Source organism: Salvelinus fontinalis, chromosome 27, assembly GCF_029448725.1.
Source record: "Salvelinus fontinalis isolate EN_2023a chromosome 27, ASM2944872v1, whole genome shotgun sequence".
In the NCBI taxonomy this organism is placed as follows: Eukaryota; Metazoa; Chordata; class Actinopteri; order Salmoniformes; family Salmonidae; genus Salvelinus; species Salvelinus fontinalis.
This window is the reverse complement of record NC_074691.1, coordinates 21,238,550-21,265,546: the sequence shown is the minus strand read 5'-3', so window position 1 is coordinate 21,265,546 and position 26,997 is coordinate 21,238,550. Positions and strand designations below refer to the sequence as shown.

General features: G+C 43.4%; 1 protein-coding gene across 8 annotated transcripts in view; it reads right to left on the bottom strand.

Annotated features, from left to right (window-relative positions):
- Positions 1-6,872: 6,872 nt before the first annotated feature.
- utrn (utrophin) overlaps positions 6,873-26,997 on the bottom strand; it is a 314,619-nt gene continuing 294,494 nt past the window's right edge. For all 8 annotated transcript variants that reach the window (XM_055885258.1, XM_055885257.1, XM_055885262.1 and 5 more), the window contains 6 exons: positions 16,835-16,996; positions 16,052-16,298; positions 12,463-12,538; positions 12,273-12,359; positions 10,622-10,647; positions 6,873-8,245 (listed from right to left, as the gene is read on the bottom strand). In XM_055885258.1, coding sequence (XP_055741233.1) covers positions 8,237-8,245; positions 10,622-10,647; positions 12,273-12,359; positions 12,463-12,538; positions 16,052-16,298; positions 16,835-16,996 — 607 coding nt within the window. In that variant the 3' untranslated portion in view covers positions 6,873-8,236. The remainder of the gene's footprint in view (positions 8,246-10,621; positions 10,648-12,272; positions 12,360-12,462; positions 12,539-16,051; positions 16,299-16,834; positions 16,997-26,997) is intronic.

The window sequence follows — 26,997 nt, the reverse complement described above, 5'->3', positions numbered from 1 at the left end:
TATGCTAATTTGGTATAGAGCAGACCTAACTCACTCTACTAAATTAATCAAAACAGGAACATTTTACATTTGGCTAGGAATTCAAAATTAAATGATCTTAACAGACAAAAATGTCCCCATGTGTGCTACTTATATCCCCCCACTAGAATCCACATACTTTAATGAAGACAGCTTCTCCATCCTGGAGGGGGAAATCAATAATTTCCAGTGACATGTACTAGTCTGTGGCAACCTAAATGCCAGAACCGGACAAGAACCTGACACCCTCAGCACACAGGGGGACAAACATCACCCTGGAGGGGACAGCATTCCCTTCCCCATATATCCCCCTAGGCACAACTATGACAACATAACCAACAAAAGTGGGTTATAACTCCTGCCGCACGTTGGGTATGTACATAGTCAATGGTAGGCTTTGAGGGGACTCCTATGGTAGGTACACTTAGAGCTCATCTCTTGGCAGTAGTACTGTAGACTACTTTATCACTGACCTCAACCCAGAGTCTCTCATAGCATTCACAATCAGCCCACTGACACCCCTATCAGATCACAGCAAAATCACAGACTTCTTGAACAGAGCAATACTCAATCTTGAGGCATCAAAGCCAAAGGAACTAAGTAATATTAAGAAATGCTATAGATGGAAGGAATGTAGTTTGGAAACCTACCAAAAAACAGTTAAGCAACAACACATTCAATCCCTTTTAGACAACTTCCTGGACAAAATGTTCAACTGTAATAGTGAAGGTGTAAACTTGGCAGTAGAAAACCTAAACAGTATATTTGACCTCTCAGCTTCCCTATCAAATCTAAAAATGTCAAACAGAAAACCGAAGAAAATTAACAACAATGACAAATGGTTTGTTGATGAATGCAAAAACCTAAGAAAGAAATTGAGAAACCTGTCCAACCAAAAACATAGAGACCCAGAAAACCTGAGTCTACGCCTTCACTATGGTGAATCACTTAAAAAATACAGAAATACACTACAGAAAAAGAAGGAACAGCACATCAGAAATCAGCGCAATGTAATTGAAGAATCCATAGACTCTAACCACTTCTGGGAAAATTGGAAAACACTAAACAAACAACAACAGGAAGAATTATCTATCCAAAATGGAGATGTATGGGTAAACCACTTCTCCAATCTTTTTGGCTCTATAACAACGAACAAACAGCAAAAACATATACATGATCAAATACAAATCTTAGAATCTACAATTAAAGACTACCAGAACAAACTGGATTCTCCAATTACCTTGAATGAACTACAGAACAAAATAAAAACCCTCCAACCAAAAAGGCCTGTGGTGTTAATGGTATCCTCAATGATATTATCAAATATAGAGACCACAAATTCCAGTTGGATATAATACAATTCTTTAACGTCATCCTTAGCTCTGGCATCTTCCCCAATATTTGGAACCAAGGACTGATCACCCCAATCCACAAAAGTGGAGACAAATTTGACCCCAATAACTACCGTGGGATATGCGTCAACAGCAACCTTGGGAAAATCCTCTGCATTATCATTAACAGCAGACTTGTACATTTCCTCAGTGAAAACAATGTACTGAGCAAATGCCAAATTGGCTTTTTACCAAATTATCGTACGACAGACCACATATTTATTTTCCCTTTTGTACTTTAACCATTTGTACATCGTTACAACACTGTATATATACATAATATGGCATTTGAAATGTCTTTATTCTTTTGGAACTTCTGTGAGTGTAATGTTTACTGTTCATTTTTATTGTTTATTTCACGTTTGTTTATTATCTACTTCACTTGCTTTGGCAATGCTAACATATGTTTCCCATGCCAATAAAGCCCCTTAAATTGAATTGAATTAAGAGAGAGTGAGAGAGTCTTTCATTCATACACCCACAGGGCCAACATAGCTACATTGGTGTGTGGTTAAACACATCTGCCTTAGAAGACAGCAGCAGGCATTCTGCTAACATTAATAGTATATATTATGCAGATTACCTTGTTAGGGAATGCAATAGTTTTGTATTCTGTCTTTTTAGATTTGCTTTGTTTTTGCCAACAAGACCCCAGGGACTAAACACAAGACAGTCACTTTTAACAAAACTTGTTAAAAGTTTGAATAATTATTCTCAGAACTTAATACAAAGTGTTGCCATCAATCATATGTAAGCTATCAATAATGTTATTGTTCACTGAACCATAAGGGTAATTATGAATTACTTGCCTGAATCATTTTCTATTGTAAAAATAGAACAAGACATGTCAGTCAATGTTTAAGTTTGTATCTCCAGGCCCAGTTCACCCTGTGCAGCCTGGAAAGACAGAAGGGTAAAAAGTGGAATAAACAAAGTAAATAATAGCCTGTTGTTTATTGCTGTGATTTGCTCATGCTAGCGATGTGGCAGGGCTCTTAGCACCGTGAATGCCGATGATCAGACCGTAGCTAACGGCCCATACTGTAATGGCACTACGGGGATATTGACTGATCCCAGCACCTCTCCCAAATACCTCCACCCCCGACACACTGATTTCTATTTGTCTCCCCCCATTAGGTCCAGGGCTGTGCTGGGCGGTAGGGAAAGAGCCGTGACAGAAGAGAAGAGGAGTAGAACCAGAACTAAACAGCGTTAGAAACCTCTATTGATCTGTCATGGCTGCAGGGAAGGTGTGAAGAGAAGGAGGGATTGACACACACACAAAGGGGCAATCCAATCATGTTGTAAAAGATGGATAATAAATGTGTGGATGATTGCTAGCGCTAATTGCTCGGTAGAGTGTGAATCTGAGGGCACAGTAGAGAGGAGAGAGAGAGGTGAAATAGAATGGGAAAATGGATAGAGCATTGAGGAAAAACGCATTAAGGAGAAAAAGCACAAGAGGTGTGGAGAGAGAGAACATTAATTAAGAGAGAAAGGAGAAAGATGTACTAGAAATGAAAATGAGTGAATGAGAGGAGGGAGAGATGAGCAGATGAGTGCGATTTATGTTAAAGCAGCAACGTGGTGGCTGTGCCTGCCTGGCACTCTCAGCCAGCACTCTGTCATATTAGTGAGAGTGTTAATGAAGTGCATTAGACAGCCGTGATATATCTGAAGGGAGGGAGGTGTAGTGCCCTCTCCTCCCTTTCCATATCTCAGCCCCCCTCCCTTTACTTAAGGCCTTTAGCTAAACATGCTGACTATAGGACAAACTGTGTGTAGCAGCCCGCCAGGCAGCCTCATCCTCAGGGCAGTGTTGACCCCAGATCCATTAACAGCACTTTACCATACAGTACGGTAAGAGGGAGAGTCAAAGATGCAGCTAAAGCTACCGCTGCTCTATAGTCAACAGATTTTAGATACAGTATGTACCATCTCTTTGCAGAGAAAGTGATCATATGGAAGTTCACATTAAGATACTTAGCCACTTAAGGTGATTAAGGGACTTTAAAGTTTCCCCATCTCCACGTCTCTCTCCCGCCCACTCTTACACAGTTTTTTTAGTCTCACTGTATAGTGTCCCCGTCTCTCTCCATCCCTCTGTTACTTCCTCTTTCCTTATGTAACCCTCACCCCCCTTTCCGGCCCACACCAGCGTCGTCATGGCCAGCCAGCCTCTCTCCCCGTCTCTCTCTGCATCTGTTCCCTGTCCCTCCTCCGTGCCAGGAGGCATATCCTTGCCCGTCCACCACCACTGCCACCACACACACACACCGTTGCCAGGCATCTGCTCAAAGGAGACGGGCAGAGGGGACCCGTGTGCCAGCCACACCACGCAGGGTCCAAAAAACGACCCATCTCCCCCGTCCTGTCCCCTATGCTGGATCCATAATGACGACCGGCCACTTCACAGCAAGCCCGTGGGAGGACAGCTGAGGGAGTTGAGGTAAAAGCTGAGAGGATTGTTGTTTTGCTGTTGTTTTACTCAGTAAAAAAGACAATTAGTACAAACAGATTGTGATACCCGAGGGAAGAGAATAAGGAATTAAATTAGCCTTTTATTGTTTGGATGCCCAGTAGAGCTTCTTATTGAGCGACTGAGATGATGATGTAGGCTGATGATTGATCTAACTGCCAAGCTTATTTTATGCTACACCATGACAGATTATAGTACAAGCAGCACTACAATCCACTGGAACTACCAGTTAGCGGATTGTGACTGGTCCATGCTTACTGCAATGCTACACTGTTGTACTATGTGAGCATGAGGTATTCATCCTTGGATGTCAGTATCACGACTCAGGATATGACCCAGATGCAGACACAGGAGGCGAATGGTTCGGTTCTCCGAATATTTATTATGAAAAAGGGGCAGGCAAAAGGACAGGTCGAGGGCAGGCAGGGGTTCGTAGGTCAAGGCAGAGTCAAACATGGACACACCAGCAGGCAGGCTCAGGGTCAGTGCAGGCAGAAAGGTCGTAACCGGGAAGACTAGAAAACAAGAACTAGAGATAAGGTAACACACGGAAAACACGCTGGGACGACTTGACAAGACGAAGTGGCAACAAACAAACAGAAAACGCAGGTATAAATACACAGGGCATAATGGGGAAAAATAGGAGACAGCTGGTGCGGGGTGGAGACAAGCACAAGACAGGTGAAACAGATCAGGGTCATAGCTAGTAATAGCTAGTTTAGCCTTGGCAGAAAGGTCAAAGCATGTTTCCAAGGCTGACATTGAACATTTTGGCACTTTAGTTTCAGATTGGATGGTAAGATGTTTTTGGTGACCTTTGAACAGCTAAAAAAGAAACGTGAGCAAATCCACTATCAAACTCAAAGTTGGCACACCTTGGTCCGAGTACATGCATTCAGAGGAACCATGGATACTAAGTAAGTTGTTCCTGCTACGCCTCTGCCTTTTAACGGTCAGTGATACTGAAAGCAGGTACTTCTAATGAGGCAGTATAACACATGATCAAGAAATGGTAGGTTTTGCACATGAAGGTGAATCAATTAGTTCTAAAACCATGTTGTCTTCGATTCTCATATCCCCTGGTGATCATATCATTACTTACATTTACATTGACATGTTAGTCATTTAGCAGGCACGCTTATCCAGAGTGACCTAGAGTAGTGCGTGCACACATTTTCATACTGGTCCCCCATGGGAATCGAACGGACAACCCTGGTGTTGCAAGTGCCATGCTCTACCAACTGAACAACAAGGGATCACATATATTTGAATATAACTCGGTCTATACTTACTGTAGATATTTCAGTCTGTGTTGAAACTGTATATTCCAGTGAAGAGCCTCCTCTGGGTAGACAAGCTCATTACTTATTAATTAATCCTTACAAGTGAGAACATCACTGGGGTACAAACTGGGTGTGTTTCACTACTTGACACACCCCTGAGACATCAGAGGAAGAAATATATCGATTTAAAAAGTGTCTAAGAAATCAACAGACTCACCCCTTGCTCCACTTACTGTGTACTACATGTAGGCTGCTGTTGCATTATTGAACTGTTGGAAGAAGGCTGGCCAGTAGTGTCACTGTAGATGAAGCACAGACTCATCCAGTCTAGCTGCACTACTGAAACTAATTAGTGACTGAGCTACGTGCTGGCCGCTCTACAAAAAGATTAAAGGGATACTTTGAGATTTTGACAATAATGCCCAGTATCTACTTCCCTATAGTCAGATGTACTCATGGATACCATTTTTATGTCTCTTTGACCAGTATGAAGGAAGTTAAAGGTAGTTTTGCGAGCCAATGCTAACTAGCCTTAGCACAATGACTGGAAGTCTATGGGTATCTACTAGCATGATAGCAGGCACCCATTGCCAAAATTCCGAAGTATCCCTTTAAAGAAATGATCAAGGGGTCCGTCTGAGTAATGTTAAAGTCTGAGTACTCCTTTCCTATGGTGGACCACTGTGCTGGAAGAGATTGGTGAGGGGAATAGGACGAGTGGTTAGGTTTCCATCATGCTGCTTTTACCTGACAGAGTTTTGAATCTATCATACTAACCTTTCAATGGAAGAAGGGAAGGAAAGAAGTAAAACAGGAGTAATTGATAACCTAATCTCACTATTCAAAATGATACACATATTGGTGTACAGTAAAAAGCAATGAGTATACATGAACAGTTTCAGTGCCACTAATGAATTCACAAGTGAAATCTAATTTAAGGTGTTGTTGGCTATGAACATGAATAGGATATCACATACTCTTTAAATAAAGGGTGTGGGGAATAAGTGATGAATGCTTCTGGATGTGAGTAATACTCTGGTGAAAGAAGTATGTAACGTGGTACAGCGTAACTGTGGACTGCACGGGCTGGGAGGCAGGAAGCTGGATTCCTTGTCTAATTACTTCCCATCATGCAGTTGTTCTCTCATTTCCCACTCAGACCGTTCCTCTTGTAACATATTATAATGGCAGAACCTCACGTGGCGCAATCAATTCCTTTGATAAATAATAATGAAGAAGTCTGCGGTGGGCGCCAGGCGACGTGGTAGATTTCTGCTCATAACGAGGACCATTTCCTTCCTAGCCATTATGGATGGCCACCATGGGATGCTGTTGAATGCTGGGAGATTATCTCCTGATGAGACATTTGCAAATAGGGGCAATAAATATGTTAACATATGTATTTGCTTAAAAATGTATGAATTGTGATAGAATGCTTTACATTAGAAGGCAATATCTACTGGGTTGTTGTCTGTGACAAACTGACAACAACGCTAACGACACTATTCAGTAATCACAATGTCACTTGATTTCCTAACTGTTTAACATTTGGTGGACATTTTTACGGCAAACAACACTATAAAGAATCTAGCCATGTTTCACACTTGTTTCGCTGTTGCCGGCTTGTAGTGTAGACCAATGTATTCTGGGGAAGCACGCATTGTTAATAGGTCCTTGAAGCAAGAGTCCAGAGAAATAAAAGTTGTTATAAAAATTTATTTCGAATAAAACATACAGTATGTAGCCATATTACATGTAGTGTGGTCAATCTATACTACATACCTCAGGAAAGACGCTGTTCTGCCATGGTACACTATATTATCATCATCATAAGTCCAAGGACATAGTTGGAGGAGGTTATAATAGCTTTGTTAAAACTAACAAGTTTTACAGAATAGCATAGCACAAAACACAACGCATAACTCAGAGAGAGCAGTGCTAGACGTCTGACAGGGGGAAATCAACAGAGCCAGACACACTATACCGATTCAGGGCAACGTAGAAAGGCCACAGACCCATGGGTAGTTAACTAATAGGATGTCTTTGTGTTTTGTCTGTTATTTTACTCTGCTGGGTATCTCCCCACCGCAGTACACCTCTATAAGCAACACGTTTAGAATGTTTTTCAGGTTTGTTTTCTTGTTGTGAGTACAGTAAAATGGAAATTAAACAAGTTACAGACCACGCAAATGAAAAGGTGTTTGTCTGAGGTAGCAAGGCAATCATGGCTTTCTTCTGATTTTTTTTTAAACATATATTTATAAAACTATTCTACACAATGATGGACCGTGGGCCTCTTACAAACTTGATTATTTCAGAACAGCTTAAGGTTCCATTAATTTATAGTTTCTGCCCCTCTCCTTTATACAACAATCCAACTTAATTACTACAACGTTAAATCAGTCTGCCACACTTGGAATGACAACTGTATAGGCACAGAAGGGGTTACGTTAACGTCGCAATTGCGGCAGGCATGACAACGCCGACAGAATCGCATGAACAACGCTTTAAAGGGAGGAAAAACATTTTCAAACCAAATGTGATGCTTTGAGGACAGACACAGAGCCTATTGTCTAAAACGATCATTTGAGGCGATAATCTTAAAATGGGCCACCTTCCCCAAATTGGATATAAAAACAGTTACCATGTCCTCCGTGATGACGGTAGTAGGGTAGAAGCAGAGAGGAGTTTGATTCCCAGTGAAAGCGGAACAAAAAACAAAACAAAATCCCACAAAAAACATATGTTGTTATACAAAGCCCCCGAACCCCCATAATCATCGGCATATTCATACAAATTACTGACAAATGTTTAACCGACTCCAGGTACAATCTACAGTTAATAAAATGTACATTTTGCATAGTACAAGACGACGACGTGGTAATAGTAGTAAAGTTCTGCGGTCCTGTGTGTCTTTGGGTTTTACCGGGGGGTCTCTTGCTAGGGGGTCTAGCTCTCCATCTGTCCTTCTGAAAAGTTTAGCGAGGGAAAGCATAGAAGCTGTGTGTTTGGGATTGTTTCTGTCTCTCAGAAAACACACACACCTTCCTCTTTGCTGATGGCTCTCACATCACCTGAAACATACACAAAACACACACATTATTTATTACAACATCTACACATCTACACACACACACACACACACACACACACACACACACACACACACACACACACACACACACACACACACACACACACACACACACACACACACACACACACACATTAGCCAGACTAAACAAAGTTGGCAAGACCAAATAAGGTCTTCCTCTTATCTCTGGGTAATCACTGAGGTAAAATACCAAGACCAAATAAGGTCTTCCTCTTATCTCTGGGTAATCACTGAGGTAAAATACCAAGACCAAATAGGGTCTTCCTCTTATCTCTGGGTAATCACTGAGGTAAAATACCAAGACCAAATAAGGTCTTCCTCTTATCTCTGGGTAATCACTGAGGTAAAATACCAAGACCAAATAGGGTCTTCCTCTTATCTCTGGGTAATCACTGAGGTAAAATACCAAGACCAAATAGGGTCTTCCTCTTATCTCTGGGTAATCACTGAGGTAAAATACCAAGACCAAATAGAGTCTTCCTCTTATCTCTGGGTAATCACTGAGGTAAAATACCAAGACCAAATAGAGTCTTCCTCTTATCTCTGGGTAATCACTAAGGTAAAATGCACATTAAGTAGAGTAGATACTCTTCCAAAAGTAGAGCATTTAAATTAGTCCACCCAAAGTTATCTATCTCTATTATAAGCAAGGCACGAGAGTTCAGGGATGCATAGAAAATAATGATCTTCCACTGTGTTTTGATCTAAACAACACTAATTTCTCTTCATTTGCAGATATTGAATGGAAAGTATCAGAAGCTCCTGAAAATGCAATCAGGGCAGATTGGCAGTCCCTCAAGCCCGTCACAACCATTTAGAGAGAGGAGACAGGAGAGATCAGGGACGCAGCTGGGCACTTAGGATTCTGGGAAAGGCTTTTTAAAGGGATACTTCGGGATTTTGGCAATGAGGCCCCGCAGTCAGATGAACTCATGGAGACCATTAGTATGTCTCTGTGTCCAGTATGAAGGAAGCTAGAGGTACTGTAGTTTTGCGAGCCAATGCTAACCAGAGTTGAGGCAATGACTGGAAGTCTATGGGTATCTATGCTAGCAGATAGCACAATGACTGGAAGAATATGAGTATCTATGCTAGCAGATAGCACAATGACTGGAAGAATATGGGTAACGCAAGTTAACATTGGCTCAGGAACCTACCCCTAACTTCCTTCATGCTGGACACAGAGACATACAAATGGTATCCACAAGTTCATCTGACTGCAGGGAAGTAGATAAAGGGCCTCATTGCCAAAATCCCAAAGTATCCCTTTAATGTAACACCGGGTTATGCTCCTTGGAACAATAGGCTGGCTTCTGAATGGACATCAAAACCTATTCAACCACACTCTGGGCTTAGAACAACCTACAGGAACCACTTTTAATAACATCATATATGGCCTTTAGCAGACGCTTGTATCCAAAACAACTTACAATCATGCATGCATCCATTTTCCATACAGTATGAGTGGTCCCGGGAATCGAACCCACAACCCTGCCGTTACAAGCGCCATGCTCTACCAACTGAGCTACAAAGGACTAAATTAATGGAGTTCAATAAGAAAGAAGGGAAGAAAAGAGATAAGAAGAAGTGGTAAAAGTGGTCCTAAGCACATTTCTCCCCGTGTTCACTACGGGTGAAGACAACATAAATACCAAACCTGACCCAGGTTTAATTAAATAGAAGAAAAAAAAGCAGACAGCACTGGCTAACATAATGGACGTCAAGGGAAGAAGAAGAGAAAACAGGAGGGAAAAGAAATAGGCCCCTGTGAAGGAGCGTCCAGATACTACTTGTAATAAATAAATGGTTTAACTGGCTTGTAAAGGCAATGGGGAGAGTGGAGAATGGCTGAGATATTTAGAAGTGAGAGAGAAAGAGAGAGAGAGAGAGAGAGAAAGAGCAGACTAAACAGAAATTAGACTAAGAGCGGGTCACTGTCAATAACCTTTGTTGCTACTCTACTGAGCTTCAGAATCCATCTCTGCCTCCATTTACAACATAGGTGAAGGAGACCCCATTGATCTATTTTATTTTCTGTGTGTGTGTTGTGTGTGTGTGTGTATGTGTGCATGTTCCACACTGTTTTGTTGCTCTCTCTCCTCATCTACACACCTTGATAAGCACCAAACTGCCATTTTCCTCCAGAGAGTGGCTGAATCTCTTACACATTCAGTTCTTTGACCAGTTGGACTGCCTGCCAAGTAACTAGCAACAGTATACCTGTTTTTCTCATTTGCACTCATTCAACCTTCACGAGATGAGCTCCAGCTAATTTCCTCGTATCAGCTCCTGAATGAAACAGGCAATATGCAGGTGGATGAGAAATATAGCTTACCTGTGGTCTCGAGGAGAGGCTTGAAGCTACAAGTGAAACAGAAACAACTTTGTGAGAAACACAATATTGACTCTTTGTAACCTCCATGCTAGGGTTGCAAAGCTACCAGTAGTTTACTAAAGTTACCGGAATCTTCAGTAATTTGAGTAATTAGCAGAACATCTATGGCAATCTATTGTAACTTTGGTAACTTATACTTCAAAAACATTTATTCATATATACTGTAGGTCTCCATACATCATTTTTGTTATATCGGTCTCCATATTGTCCATGAGTTTCTAGTAAATAAACCTCACGGTTCAAGAGAAAATAGCCTAATTAATGAAAAAGCATACACAAATGTTTCATTATTACCAGTTACCTCTGCAACTCGTCCAACTATTGCCTTTTTTCACAACTGCTACCAGTTTGATGCCAAAACATTGACAACAAATACATACTGACATAGAGAAATAGTGTGTATAAAATATATAAAGGATATTTCATGTTATTCGTTAAGTTCATGGTTTATAGTTATGATAATGTTTTACAGCTTTGTCATTCTATTTTTTTAATTTATTTTATTTTACATGTGATAAGGCCACACATACAGTAGGGCCAGAGATAATTACAGACACCTGTGATAATCTGAAGTACCCTAAAGGACCACTAGATGTCGTGTGATAGATTACATGAAATCCTTGAAAGATACCACATTTCAGGTAGTTTACTGGTAAAACTTGCAAAGATTTCAGTAATATTCCCTCCCTTTGCAACCTTACTCCATGCATCAAAACTGATTTGTTGAAGCCTAAGTTCAGATGCATATGGACCCCTCCTACACACACAGTCATAAACTAAGTATTATCTTTTGTTGAGTGTTGTTGAGATGGATGTTGAGATCGTTGAGCCGTTATGCCCGCCAGGTGAGCAGTAAACCGGTATTGATAGCCCCGCAGCAGCCTCTAGATTATAATAGATTTTTAACTAAACTCCAGATAGATTTTCGACTCATTCAAAATGCAATTTAAAGTCACTTTGAGGTAATTCACTAATCCAACACTTTTTGTCTCATTCTATGATACCCATGGAGTGTATTTCTTTCTCAATTTTACTGGATACCTAGGGCCAGGTCACATGGCCAGAAGAAACTCTAGGCGCTATGTATAAGTTGACTGTGTGAGAGTGTTTCAAACTTCTCTCCTCACTGCAGTCACATTGCACATGATAAATATTGCATCTAAACAGAGAAGATGACATAGCATACTTTTTATTTTCAGCTCCAAAGACATGACTGCTGAATTAAAGTGGAGAGTAGTGAACCTCAAAGGGACAGGCGGCAGCTATTTTAGTGTGAAAAATAGAATCTGCTCCAGCCCGAACACTACCACCCACACACACACTAGCTAAGTGGTGAGTGAGAGAAAGAGTGGGGATGGAATAGAGAGGGGAGGGGAGGAGGAGGAGTAGAAGAAAGGTGAGGTAGAGAGGAGGAGGATGGAGAGGATGAGAAAAGAACGGGCAGAGGAAGAAGAGAAAGAGGAATGAAAGACAGAATGAGAGAAGACAGCGAGAGATAGTGAGTGAGAGGAGGCAAGGAGAATGGAAGAGGTAAACAGAGGGAAGATGGGAGGAGAGGGAGGAAGTGTTTGAGGTAAAGGAGAGGACTTACGACTGCATGCAGGGAAGGTATGGTTTATCTGTTCCATGATGTCTGCCAGGTCAGAGCTGCGGTTGTGTGGGTGGTCCAACAGCTCATCTGAAACACACACACACACACACCAGTTTAGCACATGTGTGTGTGTGTGTGTGTGTGTGTGTGTGTGTGTGTGTGTGTGTGTGTGTGTGTGTGTGGAACCGACCTGTGTGTTCGGTGAGGGCCCCTCGTTCTTGCATGCTGGGGGACGACACTCCATTCACCCTGGAGTCCATCTCCGGCTGAGAGAGGGAAAGAAGAGGATGAACGAGGATCAAGTAAGACAAGAAGAGGTGAAGAGAAGAAGGGAGAGAAACACAAGAAGAAAGACAGAAAGAAAAGTAAAAAATATAGGAGGGAAAGAGGGAGGGAGAGAGACAAGGACAAGCATCATTACTAAAACATAGTGCCCACTCTTCATTATTCATAGTGGCATACTTCACTGGTGCCGACTTCAAACCAACTACATATGAATCATCAGTCCCAAACAAGGGAATAGCACACAGTGTGACTCGATGGGGCTGGATGAAAGACCTGTCATCACGTGTACTGATATTTATATGTGTCTATAGCCCTCTTCCAAATGTGTCACTGTCACTCCCCGTCTGAGTTCAGATGAATCTCTAAGGGTTTGGCAACGTGTTTGTTTCATTTCTTGACTTTCATTCATGAAAAAGGGCGCACACACACACACACGCACGCACGCACACGCCTGAGATCTACAGAATAGGGCACCTAATGTCCACTGACATTTACTATCAAGTCCAACATGCCCCTTAGCTTTCCAGAGACGGAATCAATGCATCCTCCCTGCCTATCCCGACCCTCTCTTCTCTCCTTCCTCCTCTCCTGCCCCCAGCTGTAGTAAAGGTTAATGTGATGGAAATGTCTCCAGAGCATTCTCACAACGTCTTCAGGGCTCACTTAGAATAGTACTGACTGCACAGAGCTGCACAACAGCTCTCTAATAAATATTGCAACAACACAAAATACATAATTTATCATTGATAACCACCATCATTAAGTTTGCCGACGACACAACGGTGGTAGGCCTGATCACCGACACCAATGAGACAGCCTATAGGGAGGAGGTCAGAGACCTGGCAGTGTAGTGCCAGGACAACAACCTCTCCCTCAATGTGATCAAGACATATGAGATGATTGTGGACTACAGGAAAAGGAGGGCCGAGTACACCCCATTCTCATCGACGGGGCTGTAGTGGAGCAGGTTGAGAGCTTCAAGTTCCTTGGTGTCCACATCACCAACAAACTAGAACGGTCCAAACACACCAAGACAGTTGTGAAGAGGGAACGACAAAACCTATTCCCCCTCAGGAGACTGAAAAGATTTGGCATGGGTCCTCAGATCCTCAAAACGTTCTACAGCTGCAACATCGAGAGCATCCTGCCTGGGTGTATCACTGCCTGGTATGGCAACTGTTCAGCCTCCGACCGCAAGGCACTACAGAGGGTAGCGCGTACTGCCCAGTACATCACTGGGGCCAAGCTTCCTGCCATCCAGGACCTCTACACCAGGCAATGTCAGAGGAAGGCCTTAAAAATTGCCAAAGACTCCAGCCACCCCAGTCATAGACTGTTCTCTCTTCTACCGCACGGCAAGCGGTACCGGAGCGCCATGTTTAGGTCAAAAAGCCTTCTTAACAACTTCTACCCCCAAGCTATAAGACTGTTGAACAGCTAGTCAAATGGCTTCCCAGATTATTTGCATTTCCACCCCACTTTTTTTTTTACACTGCTGCTACTGTTAATTATCTATGCATAGTCACTTTACACCTACCTATACATATACACATATTACCTCAATTACCTCGACTAACCCGTACATTGACTCTGCACCCTAACCCCTGTATATAGCCTTGTTATTGTTATTTTAATGCTACTCTTTTTTTTTTTTTTTTTTTTACTTTCGATTATTTAGAAAATATTTTCTTAACTCTTATTTTTCTTAAAACGGCATTGTTGGTTAAGGGCATGCAAATCAGCATTTCACGGTAAGGTCTACACCTGTTGTATTCGGCTCATGTGACAAATACAATTTGATTAGATGTGATTACAATTGATTCGGAGTTAAGAGAATTCCCTTCAATACTACTACACTAAGTTGTAATATTGTAAAACTATAGATGTCCTCGTTGTGATGAACCTAGACAACACATTTGTTTGGCCATAAACTGACAATGCTGGGCTGAAAATATGAAAATCTCTTCTGTGAATGTCAGAGCACGTTTGTAGGATTACTCACTCTAATTTATCCCTGTAGATTGGATTTGTTTCTCCCATCATATAGTCAGAATCTGGTTAGCTCAGGACTCTGGAAGAAGTGTGTGTGTCTTGCAAGGTTTAACATGAGCCCTTTATCCCCTAAGAATCAGCAGAGTCACGTTATCTTCCCCAGGCTGAGGTTGCCTAATGCTCTGCCTCTGTTGTAACTAAATGAAGGAATGTTATGTTAACCTGTGAGCTGTGGATAACTAGCATTAGTCAGCGTGGGAGAACAGCGATAACGGGTCAGCACCATGGCAGTGGAGAGCGCCACTACAGCCGGGCCGCACCCAACAGCACTCATAATGAGCAGATTCCACACACCTGTGAGGCTAACTGAGCAGAATGTTTTGAGCAGGAACAGGCCTGCAGGGTGAGAGAATGCCACTTGGATTTATATTATTGTTCCCATTCCATTTTCCCCAAGTTTTAAATATGTAACGAACAGGGAAATAAACCTGGATATGATTTAACTCCAAGTACTGCTTTAAGAATCCTGATGATCCACCGCAGCCTCCAGCTCCAGAGACCTGAGTCAATACTGTTTACCAACTCTGACTGACTCTGTTCGGTTGGTTGGCTTTTATTTCCACACAGCTAAAAAGTAATCTAAACTTATTGAGTGATCAGGAGACGCATAAACATAGCAGAGATGGATTGGGTTACTGGGTAGGGTGTGCTTCGTAGCCCTGGGAAGAATACTCACAATACAGGGTTCTTTCTACATCAACAAGGGGCTTAGGTGGTGGGCGTGGCAATGTTTTCATATTTAAGACAATTTCCTGCAATTCTACACATTTCTCTATGGAGCTGAGAGAAATTGTTTCATTTTTACAGCTATTTTCCTGCAATTCCATGCATTTTGCTGTGGCTAATGCTGTGTTCTTTTGCTCAAATATAATCAAATCTATATGGCTAAATTCATTTGTTTTTCTTATTCTCCGTGACCGTCTGTCTAGTTTTTATTTTGGTAATTGTTAGTTCTCAATTATAAAAAAAAATATTGGTTCATAAAATGTTCTACTGTACATACTTTCTATCTGGTTTTAGTTATTTAAGTCTACAATGAAAGCATTTTTCCATCCCGAAAATGTATTTCTAGAAACAGGCGGCCCGCCCAAGGATTTTAATGGCAGACAAATCACTGTGATCAGATTCTAACTTTAGAGGAATGAGTTATGATACAAACAAGGACACTTTCAAGGGCTGTTGTTGTTGTGTGATCAGTAAAATAGAAGTCATTCCATAGGTGGAACATGCATGTGTGTGTGTGTGTGTGTGTGTGTGTGTGTGTGTGTGTGTGTGTGTGTGTGTGTGTGAGTGTGTGTGTGTGAGTGAGAGTGAGAGTGAGAGTGAGAGTGAGTGTGTGTGTGTTAAGACATCTGTTGAAGTGGCTTGCTGTCCGAGGTGGAGTGTGAGTATGTGTGTGTGAGTGTGTGTGTGCTGTACGTGTCCCTCTATTTGTGGCCCACCTGGTGCAGTAGTTGTCTGAGCCGGTGGAGCTGGGACTCCAGCTGCTTGTTGTGCTCCTCCAGTTTGTGCATGCGGTCCTCCAGACGGCTCTTGTGTTGCCGGAGCAGTTTGGCCTCAGCCAGCAGGTCAGCCTCACCAGGACCCCCGGGGTGAGAGGACCCCTCAGGGTCCCAGAGCCCCACAGACCCAGGCCCCCGCTGGTCCCCGTGCTGCTCCTTCAGCTGTTCATACTCTCTTTTCAGGGTCCTGGGGGAGACACCCAGAGATGGGGTTAGGGAGATGCAGAAGTCAGACACACACACGCCACACAATCATTGCTGCACATATAATATGAGCCCAACAGCACTACTAAAATCCCCCCCTCCCTCAGTACAATCCTATGTAAAGCCACTGTACAGAGAGGTCCTGGCCTGTGTCCGTCTCTGTTTACAACTGTATAGAGCTGTTGGCTCCAGACTGACTGTGGTACTTGCAGCTGGCGTTTATAGCCTGGCTCATAAAGAAGACTGAGCAGAGCTAAACCACTCAGATACAGCCACTGCCTCAGACAGAGACACAGCAGCTCCAAGAATAATAGAGTGCGTGCACAGTCACCATTGTCCTTACACTACCTCTATCCACCAATCAAAGAGGCAGAGGTAGAGGGAGAGAGAGATGAAGAGGGGGCAAGAGCTGAATGAGACAGTGTGTGTGTGTGTGTGCGCTGAGCATCACTTTTAGTAAGTGGGCAGAACACAGTAGCGCTGACATTTGACAGACTACTCTGCTGACCTATCGCGTACCTCTGCTCATCCTCCAGGCGCTGGATGATTCGCTCCAGCTCCCCACGCTCCTCTCTCTCCACGGCCTGTAGGATCTGGGCGGGGCTCTGGGGCTGGCTGCAGGGAGACCCCTCCCCCCCCAGGGTCTGGCAGTACTGCAGGATCAGAGCATGCTCATCGTCCCTATGGGAAAATATATACAAATGAACTAAATAACTTTTGTTGTCATTCTTAAAGAGCTTCATTATATTAGATACATTGCGCGAGAGCCTGCTCCACCTCGGTCAAAGCTTAAGTTCAAAGAGCTTTGTTGTCCATCTTGATTGTCTTTCCATTAAACAGACTCAGTGGTTTTAACTTCAGCTTTGGCTGTTGCAAGACTGTACTGTATGGCTGGGAGCTGTAGATCCTCCCTACAACACAGATCTGTTGATCTCAACCATCAGATAACCACATGACAGAGATAGAGAGGGAGAGAGAAGGGGGAGGAAGAAGACAGATGGGGAGAGAGGGGGTGAAAGAGAGAATGATGGCTCCAAGTTTCTCTGTGTCATATTTGGAGGATCTGAGATGCGGTAGGCAGGTCTTGCTAAACCACAGCTGTCACCTTCACTCAAACACACACACACACACACACACACACACACACACACACACACACACACACACACACACACACACACACACACACACACACACACACACACACACACACACACACACACACACACACACACACACACACACACACACACACACACACACACACACACAGAGCCCCAGGGATTATAGGGATTAAACTATCACAAACCATCACACATGCGCGTGTGCACACACGTACGGAGGGGTAGGATTACTCAGCCCCCTGTCCATTACCACAGGAAGTGCCATCCATCGCCAGAGCCACACTGACAGCCAGAGAGACCGTTTCCATTTGGCCAAGCTGAAAGCAGTGGTTTTAATTGAAACTGGATGCCATGTTGGCTCTCCTTGGATACATTTATCCATCCATGCACAATGTCTATTGTCAATCCAGTTTTCATTCTGTGGTTTGGCTAGCTAGTCAGCTTTTTTAAAGTCTATGGCAAGGCCAGGGCCATGGCTTGGAGCACTAACTGCGTCATTAGCATGGCTAGGCTAAGCTAGGCTACCAAACACCATCTGGCTAACACAGCTTCTAACTCCTAATGTACGGCCCCCTGGAGACCCATTACAGAACCCAGACACAGCATTTCATAAATGACCCAAGTATTCAGGTCCTCATTAACATTACATGCATATTCAGAGTGTTTAGTATATGAAAAGATTTCTGGACGAAACATGTTTTGTTTCACAGGCGGATCTATTGTGTTGGCAAGTACGAGGACTCTTATTCTTGGAGAATTATGGCTAAAAACCTCTGCCAATGGGATAGAGTATAGAGAGGTGAGGAGGCGAAGGAGCTCCGTGGATCCTTCCTGTCTGGAAGTAATTTAGCCATTTATTGTAGCCATTGGCGCTTTGTAAAGTTGCCATTTTCTCAAGTTTTCGAATGTCAATTAACTTGTGAAATTCCTGGATAACTCACTATATTAATGAAGTCAGATTTAATCAACAAATACGATAGCCAGTTTAAAAACGGTTAAAAGGCACAAGACTGTGTACATATCTGGCTGTGTTGGTAAAATCACTACATATCCCATTGATCCAAGCGGTGAGAGGCTGCCCGTTGTCACAGTTCCAAGACCTGTCAGAAACGTTCAGCTAATCTTACACCAACAACGTTGGTGGACCTCAAAACTGAAGTAGTGATATCCTTCAGCACCATAGTCTTACGACAGATATCTCGATTCAGTCATGAATATTCAACAAAACAATAAATCATTTTACATTTTGTTTCCAGCTAATTTCTTAGTTACATTGTTGTATTACTAGCAAAGGAGTTAAGGGTGCAGTATTTATGAAGTTTCGCAATGAGGACGAAAACTAGCATAGTTCAGCTAGCCAGCTAGTTTACCCAGGGAAAACGAGCTCAGGCCTAACGCGCATGTAAGCTCAGTTTGGCTAATTCAGGAGACAAATTGTAGTTTTTATGCCTTGATATTAGAAGCTGGCGGCAAAAAGTTTGATTAAACAATTCAGAGAGCAAATCGATATATACAATCCGGAAATCAGCTGTAACTGTCAATAGTCAAACAAAGATTAAAACGAAGTTTGAGTGAACCTGAATCAAGAAAATGAATGGCGAAGTCGCTTCCAGTTCCGGTAGACTCCTCCTCCTTACCACTATTGAAATGTTATAAACAAGAGCCAAGAAATGTGACTGAAATATCACAGCCGTACAGGTATTCAGGTTCTCCATGATATTCTACAGATAAAGAGTCCAACTTGTCAGTCAGTGTGACGGCTGTCTGCCTCAAGGCTAAGAGCTGTGATCTTGTGTAGGAATGGAATGCGCTATGAAGCTATAAAACTATGAAGTTTAATAGAAATTCAGTATGTCCCCCTTCTGTAGCCCGTGATCGATGCTTCCATTAGTGCTCACTCCACCACACAGAGCTTCACACCCATACACACATGCAAGCACACACACGCCTGACAAACACCCTTCTCATCTCAAAGACATGTTATCTATCAATCTTCTTTCCTTATAAAATGAGTGTCTTGTCTGAAATCACTGAGACGTAGATAATGACATAAGAGCCAGGTGAAGAGGAGATAAACATCTCAACATTATACACCGGCCATTTTATTAGGTACACCCATCTAGTACCAGGTCGGACCCTGCTTTGCCTCCAGAACAGCCTGAATTCTCCTGGGTATTCTACAAGCTGTCAGAAACTATCCACAGGGATGTTGGTCCATGCTGATACGATGACATCACGCAGATGCTGCATATTGGACGGCAGTACAGTCATGCTGCGTACAGCCTGTTCCATCTCATCCCAAAGATGCTATATTGGGTTGAGGTCCGGGAACTGACTAGGCCACTCAGTGAACTCACTGTCATGTTCCAAGCAATGTTTTTCCACTCCTCCATTCTCCAGTGTTGGTGATCACGTGTCCACTGGAGCCTGCAATTGCTCATCTATAACAAGGATCGCCGAATTGTGCATTCTGAGATGCCATTCTGCAAACTGCTGTTATACTGCACAGTGTTATTTGTGTGTTTGTGGCCTGCCTATTAGCTTAAACAATTCTTGCCATTCTCCTTCGAACTCTCTCATCAACTAGCTGTTTTTGCCCACAGGACTGCGGCTGACTGTACTAGTATTCTTTGTTGGTTTGGCAATGCCACTGTCAGCCAGAGAAATATGCTGAGAAGGATTATCACCACAGCATGCAAGGTACTTGGAGTCAAACACACAGGCCTGGATGAGATCTTTAAGGTCAGGGCCCTCAGCAAGGCTCACAAAATCATTTTAGACCCAAGCCATCTCCTGTACCCGGACATTGAACAACTCCCCTCTGGGCGCAGGTATAGGGCACCCCTCAGCAGAAAAAACACAACTAGACAATAATTTGTACAATGTGTGATATCGCTCCTAAATAGCTTGGGCTGATGTTCCTATCGACCCAGTAAGGCCAGCAGACTGATGTTCCTATCCACCCAGTAAGGCCAGCAGGCTGATGTTCCTATCCACCCAGTAAGGCCAGCAGGCTGATGTTCCTATCGACCCAGTAAGGCCAGCAGGCTGATGTTCCTATCGACCCACTAAGGCCAGCAGGCTGATGTTCCTATCGACCCAGTAAGGCCAGCAGGCTGATGTTCCTATCCACCCAGTAAGGCCAGCAGTCTGATGTTCCTATCGACCCAGTAAGGCCAGCAGGCTAATGTTCCTATCGACCCAGTAAGGCCAGCAGGCTGATGTTCCTATCGACCCAGTAAGGCCAGCAGGCTGATGTTCCTATCCACCCAGTAAGGCCAGCAGTCTGATGTTCCTATCGACCCAGTAAGGCCAGCAGGCTGATGTTCCTATAGACTCAGTAAGGCCAGCAGGCTAATGTTCCTATCCACCCAGTAAGGCCAGCAGGCTAATGTTCCTATCGACCCAGTAAGGCCAGCAGGCTAATGTTCCTATCGACCCAGTAAGGCCAGCAGCCTGATGTTCCTATCGACCCAGTAAGGGCAGCAGTCTGATGTTCCTATCGACCCAGTAAGGCCAGCAGGCTAATGTTCCTATCGACCCAGTAAGGGCAGCAGACTGATGTTCCTATCGACCCAGTAAGGCCAGCAGGCTGATGTTCCTATCCACCCAGTAAGGCCAGCAGGCTGATGTTCCTATCGACCCAGTAAGGCCAGCAGGCTGATGTTCCTATCGACCCAGTAAGGCCAGCAGGCTAATGTTCCTATCGACCCAGTAAGGGCAGCAGACTGATGTTCCTATCCACCCAGTAAGGCCAGCAGGCTGATGTTCCTATCCACCCAGTAAGGCCAGCAGGCTAATGTTCCTATCGACCCAGTAAGGGCAGTTATGAAAGTTGTATTGTCAATTTGTTTTGTATTTAAACACCACTTTAAACGTGTACATGACACCACAACAAAATTTCCCCATGGGGACAATAAAGCCAGTAAAAAAATAAAAAAATAATAATAATAATCTGGATAAAACTGGATGTTTTTTGTTTGTCGCATCATTCTCAGTAAACCCTAGCTGAGGAGGGCGGCCGTTTCTGAGATACTGGATCCGGCACGCCTGGCAAAGACAATCATACCACACTCAAAGTAGCTTAAGTCACTCGTTTTGCCCATTCTAATGTTCCATCGAACAGTAACTGAATGCCTTGATGCCTGCTTTATATAGCAATCAAGGCCACGAGACTCACTGTCTGTAGGAGGGATCCATTTTCCTGAATGGGGTGGCGTACCTAATAAACTGTGTGTATATGAGGGTGTAAATATGGAGAAGGGAGACAGGAACTGTGAAGAGAAGCTCATATAGGGAGGGCCAGGGTGAAACCTCAACTGTGCTGGGAGCAACCAATTAAATAGTGAGAGAATGCGAGAGAGAGAGAGAGAATGCGAGAGAAAGAGAGAGAATGCGAGAGAGAGAGAATGCGAGAGAGAATGCGAGAGAGAGAGAGAGAGAGTGAGAATGCGAGAGAGAGAGAGAGAGAGAATGAGAGAGAGAGAGAGAATGAGAGAGAGAGAGAGAGAGAGAGAGAGAGAGAGAGAGAATGCGAGAGAGAGAGAGAGAATGCGAGAGAATGCGAGAGAGAGAGAGAGAGAGAGAATGCGAGAGAATGCGAGAGAGAGAGAGAATGCGAGAGAATGCGAGAGAGAGAGAGAGAGAGAATGCGAGAGAGAGAGAGAAAGCGAGAGAGAGAGAGAATGCGAGAGAGAGAATGCGAGAGAGAGAGAGAAAGAATGCGAGAGAGAGAGAGAATGCGAGAGAGAGAGAGAGAGAATGCGAGAGAGAGAGAGAGAGAATGCGAGAGAGAGAGAGAGAGAATGCGAGAGAGAGAGAGAGAATGAGAGAGAGAGAGAGAATGCGAGAGAGAGAGAGAATGCGAGAGAATGCGAGAGAGAGAGAGAGAATGCGAGAGAGAGAGAGAGAGAGAGAGAGAGAGAATGCGAGAGAGAGAGAATGCGAGAGAGAGAGAGAATGCGAGAGAGAGAGAGAATGCGAGAGAGAGAGAGAGAGAGAGAGAGAGAGAGAATGCGACAGAGAGAATGCAAGAGAGAGAGAGAGAGAGAGAGAGAGAGAGAGAGAGAGAGAGAGAGAGAGAGAATGCGAGAGAGAGAGAGAGAGAGAGAGAGAGAGAGAGAGAGAAAGCGAGAGAGAGAGAGAGAGAAAGCGAGAGAGAGAGAGAGAGAATGCGAGAGAGAGAGAATGCGAGAGAGAAAGAGAGAGAGAGAATGCGAGAGAGAGAGAGAGAGAGAGAATGCGAGAGAGAGAGAGAGAGAATGCGAGAGAGAGAGAGAGAGAGAATGAGAGAGAGAGAGAGAGAGAGAGAGAATGCGAGAGAGAGAGAGAGAGAATGCGAGAGAGAGAGAGAGAGAGAATGCGAGAGAGAGAGAGAGAGAGAATGCGAGAGAGAGAGAGAGAGAGAGAATGCGAGAGAGAGAGAGAGAGAGAATGCGAGAGAGAGAGAGAGAGAGAATGCGAGAGAGAGAGAGAGAGAGAATGCGAGAGAGAGAGAGAGAGAGAATGCGAGAGAGAGAGAGAGAGAGAGAGAGAGAGAGAGAGAGAGAGAGAGAGAGAGAGAGAGAGAGAGAATGCGAGAGAGAGAGAGAATGCGAGAGAGAGAGAGAGAGAGAGAGAGAGAGAGAGAGAGAGAGAGAGAGAGAGAGAGAGAGAGAGAGAGAGAGAGAGGTAGTGTTAGAAGAGGACAGTGTTTGTTTGCTTTAGTTAAACAATGGGTTCAGGGCTCTGTGCCTAGAACATCACAAAGCACAGGCAGTAGACTGAAGCTGAGAGCCCAAATTAGGCCCAGAAAACATCTCAACTCTTTCATGCCATACTTACAATGAGATTTCAAACCCTATAGTGGGACTGGTGCTATGGAGTTGTTTGTGTGGAAATTCGAGGGGGAGCAGAGGAGGGGGGCTTCAAATGGTTCATTTCAGAGCATTTTTGTGTTGTTTTTCTCTGTCATGCAAAGCGGGCTATATTGAGTTCAGAGTTGAATGAGAAGCCTGGTTTAAGCCCAAATGTAAAGATTGATACTACTAGAGCCAAATCAGATGATGTGTCAGAGAGTGGAACAGAAGGAGGGAGAGAGAAAGGAAGGTTCAGAGGGAGCGAGAGGAAAATATAGAAAGAAAGACAAAGACAGAAATTATTATTATTATCAGAAAGAAAGAAAGAGAGAGAGAGAGAGAGAGAGAGATTGAAAGACTGGGGGGAAGGAGACAGAAGAGAGGAAGGACAAGCAGAAAGAGTCCTGTCTCCTTGGTGATTAACAGCAGCATCAATGACAACACTGAGCCTTTGCTGGAGATAACACACAATAAGCAGCTCTCTGGCTTTCTCATTAAGGCTTTTCTACCAGATAAAATGCCTGGAAACAAATGCATAGCAGGGCACACACACACACACACATACACACATACACACATACACACGCACGCCAGCAAACGTGAACACGCACACATGTACGCATGCACAAAAGCAAGCACACACATAAATGTTCTGCCAAGACTGTTCAAAGGTGCCATCACTCAGCTGGCATTAAGTTCCAAATGCAAAGAGTGTGAAGGCTCCACTGGATGGATCAGAAACAGTACGAGACAGCCAAGTAACACACACACGTACGCACGCACACACACACACACCAGGGTTTCCGTTAGCCGGTAATAGACGTTTCTGTGCGATAAAAAAATAGAAAAGCCAATGAATAAAATTGGTACCGGCCAATTGTCCGGGAGAAGAAGAAAAAATCCCATTGTGAAATAATGCTTTTTAGTCTATTGAAAGATGGAAATACCAGGCGATGGAAATACATTTGACAAGTCATGCTTATTGTTTAATTAGCATAATGTTGTGGAATTAAATTGGCGTGTGTGTAAAGTATATTGGTTATGTATCTTATTTATCACATGCGTACAGCATACAGATACAGAGCCTACGAGTGGAAAATCTGTCTGTCAGTGCCAGAGCTGCTGCTGCAGCATCTTGTGGTGCATTCAAGACAACCAGGAAATGTGAAAAATACAAGGTCAAATCATGACATCAGTGATCTTCAGGTCGGAAAGTCAGAGCTCTAGAAAGAGGCCGGAGTTCCTGAGTTGGAATTCCGGGTTGGATGACCGTTCAAAAATATTTTTCCCAGTCGGAGTTCGTTTTTCCCCAGTTCCCAGATGTCTTGATGACACTGAAGTCGGACATTTTCAGAGTTCCCAGTTGTTGTAAAAAAATGCATCAAATGGTAACTGAAGGCCGGCTTCATCAGGGTGTCACACACCACTTTACAGTGAGCGGGAGGCCGGCTTCATCAGGGTGTCACACACCACTTTACAGTGAGCTGGAGGCCGGCTTCATCAGGGTGTCACACACCACTTTACAGTGAGCTGGAGGCCGGCTTCATCAGGGTGTCACACACCACTTTACAGTGAGCTGGAGGCCGGCTTCATCAGGGTGTCACACACCACTTTACAGTGAGCTGGAGGCCGTATGCATTTTGAAAACATATATTTCATTGTTTGAAACCTGAACGTTTTAATACATATGAGGCATGTCTTACCTTGCTTCAAATGAGCCTATTAGATCTCCTCTCTTTCTACATTTCTAGTGGATACTTTCATCTGTCACATGAAACCGCTCGCATGTGCAGTACCCCTTTAACAATGGTGTTGTCCTGCTAACTGCATTATGGAAAGAACATTCACACGTAGCCTACTGCCTTGTGTGCATTGCTGTGCTTATAATGGGAATAAATAACAGTTTAACATTTTATTCTAAACGTTCTGATCTGTAGCATCAGACTCATTGCTTTTTAAAGTTTATTTTATGTAGCCTGCTGGTTGTATGAATGTGGGATCTATCGTCCCACAACCGTCCCAGAGTCTGTTTGGAACAGGCTATTTCTTTCTCAGCAAGCTGACCAATAGAATAGGTCAACTTTTCCACTATGTGGGATAGTAGATTGACAGGCTAGTGATTTTGCTGTATATTACTCATCTTGTTGACTGAGCAAAAGTCAATGTGGACAGTTACTGTAACATGTTCAAAGTGCACATCAGAACTGGGTAATGCATATGGGTCCAGCACATTGCTGCATCCTCAACCTGCATGTTCTGTTCATTTGAATGACCATAATCTAAATGTGATTTCTGTCATTCTGAGCACCGTGGGTGGACACCCTAATCAGGTTACACAACAAATGCATATGGGGCCGGTAAATTTCTCAAATGTCCGGTAAATTAAAATGTTGCAGGTTAATATCCGGCGCCACATTTTCCTAACGGAAACCCCGACACACACACACACACTTAATTAATGACAGTACATGTGTGTGTATCAATGTGTGTGTGTATAAGTGCGTGTTTATATGTGTGTGTGTGAGCATGCTAAGACTCAGATGGAGGAGTTGGAGATGAAGAGGCTCTAGAGATCAAGCGTAGGTGGAACAGAATTAGATACGACTTTAAAAAAACACTTGAAATCAAAAAGCGTGAAATAAAAGGGAATCAGAATTAATCCTTAGCAGAGTACAAGCTGTTCAAACACCCCACACAAGCAGATTGATGATTGGCTGCGTTCAAATCAGCTTAGACAGGATTTCCAGCTGTTTAAAATGCTTGTCCACAGATTCCAGGGACTTGATCCTTTTAAAGGAAGCATCGCTAACTCACCTGTCAACACTGACACAAGGATGCAGTGTGACATTAGACCTACCACTGCATTTCGTTTTGGGTTTACATTTACGAATTGTGTCCTTATCCCAAAATGGCTGACACACTCAAAAAAATTGAATAAAATGTCTCTCAAAAAGTAGAGTGGGAAATCTACTTCTGAACAAAAAATAGTAAAATCATGATGAAAGCAGGCCATATAATGGGATATTAGCTGAGTAGACAGGGCTAGAACATAATTACAGTTATACTTACTGAGCTGATGTGAGGAAGAACAGGATGAGGATGAGGATAAATGTTTGGAGCCTGGAGTGTGTTTTTACTCTGCTAATGTTACTATCACATTAACCTTCTTCCTCGTCATTACCTGATTATCACTGACTGCCTTTCTAATCCTGTTCTTCTAATGTTACTATCACATTAACCTTCTTCCTCGTCATTACCTGATTATCACTGACTGCCTTTCTAGTCCTGTTCCTCTAATGTTACTATCACATTAACCTTCTTCCTCGTCATTACCTGATTATCACTGACTGCGTTTCTAGTCCTGTTCTTCTAATGTTACTATCACATTAACCTTCTTCCTCGTCATTACCTGATTATCACTGACTGCCTTTCTAGTCCTGTTCTTCTAATGTTACTATCACATTAACCTTCTTCCTCGTCATTACCTGATTATCACTGACTGCCTTTCTAGTCCTGTTCCTCTAATGTTACTATCACATTAACCTTCTTCCTCGTCATTACCTGTTTATCACTGACTGCCTTTCTAGTCCTGTTCTTCTAATGTTACTATCACATTAACCTTCTTCCTCGTCCTTACCTGATTATCACTGACTGCCTTTCTAATCCTGTTCTTCTAATGTTACTATCACATTAACCTTCTTCCTCGTCATTACCTGATTAT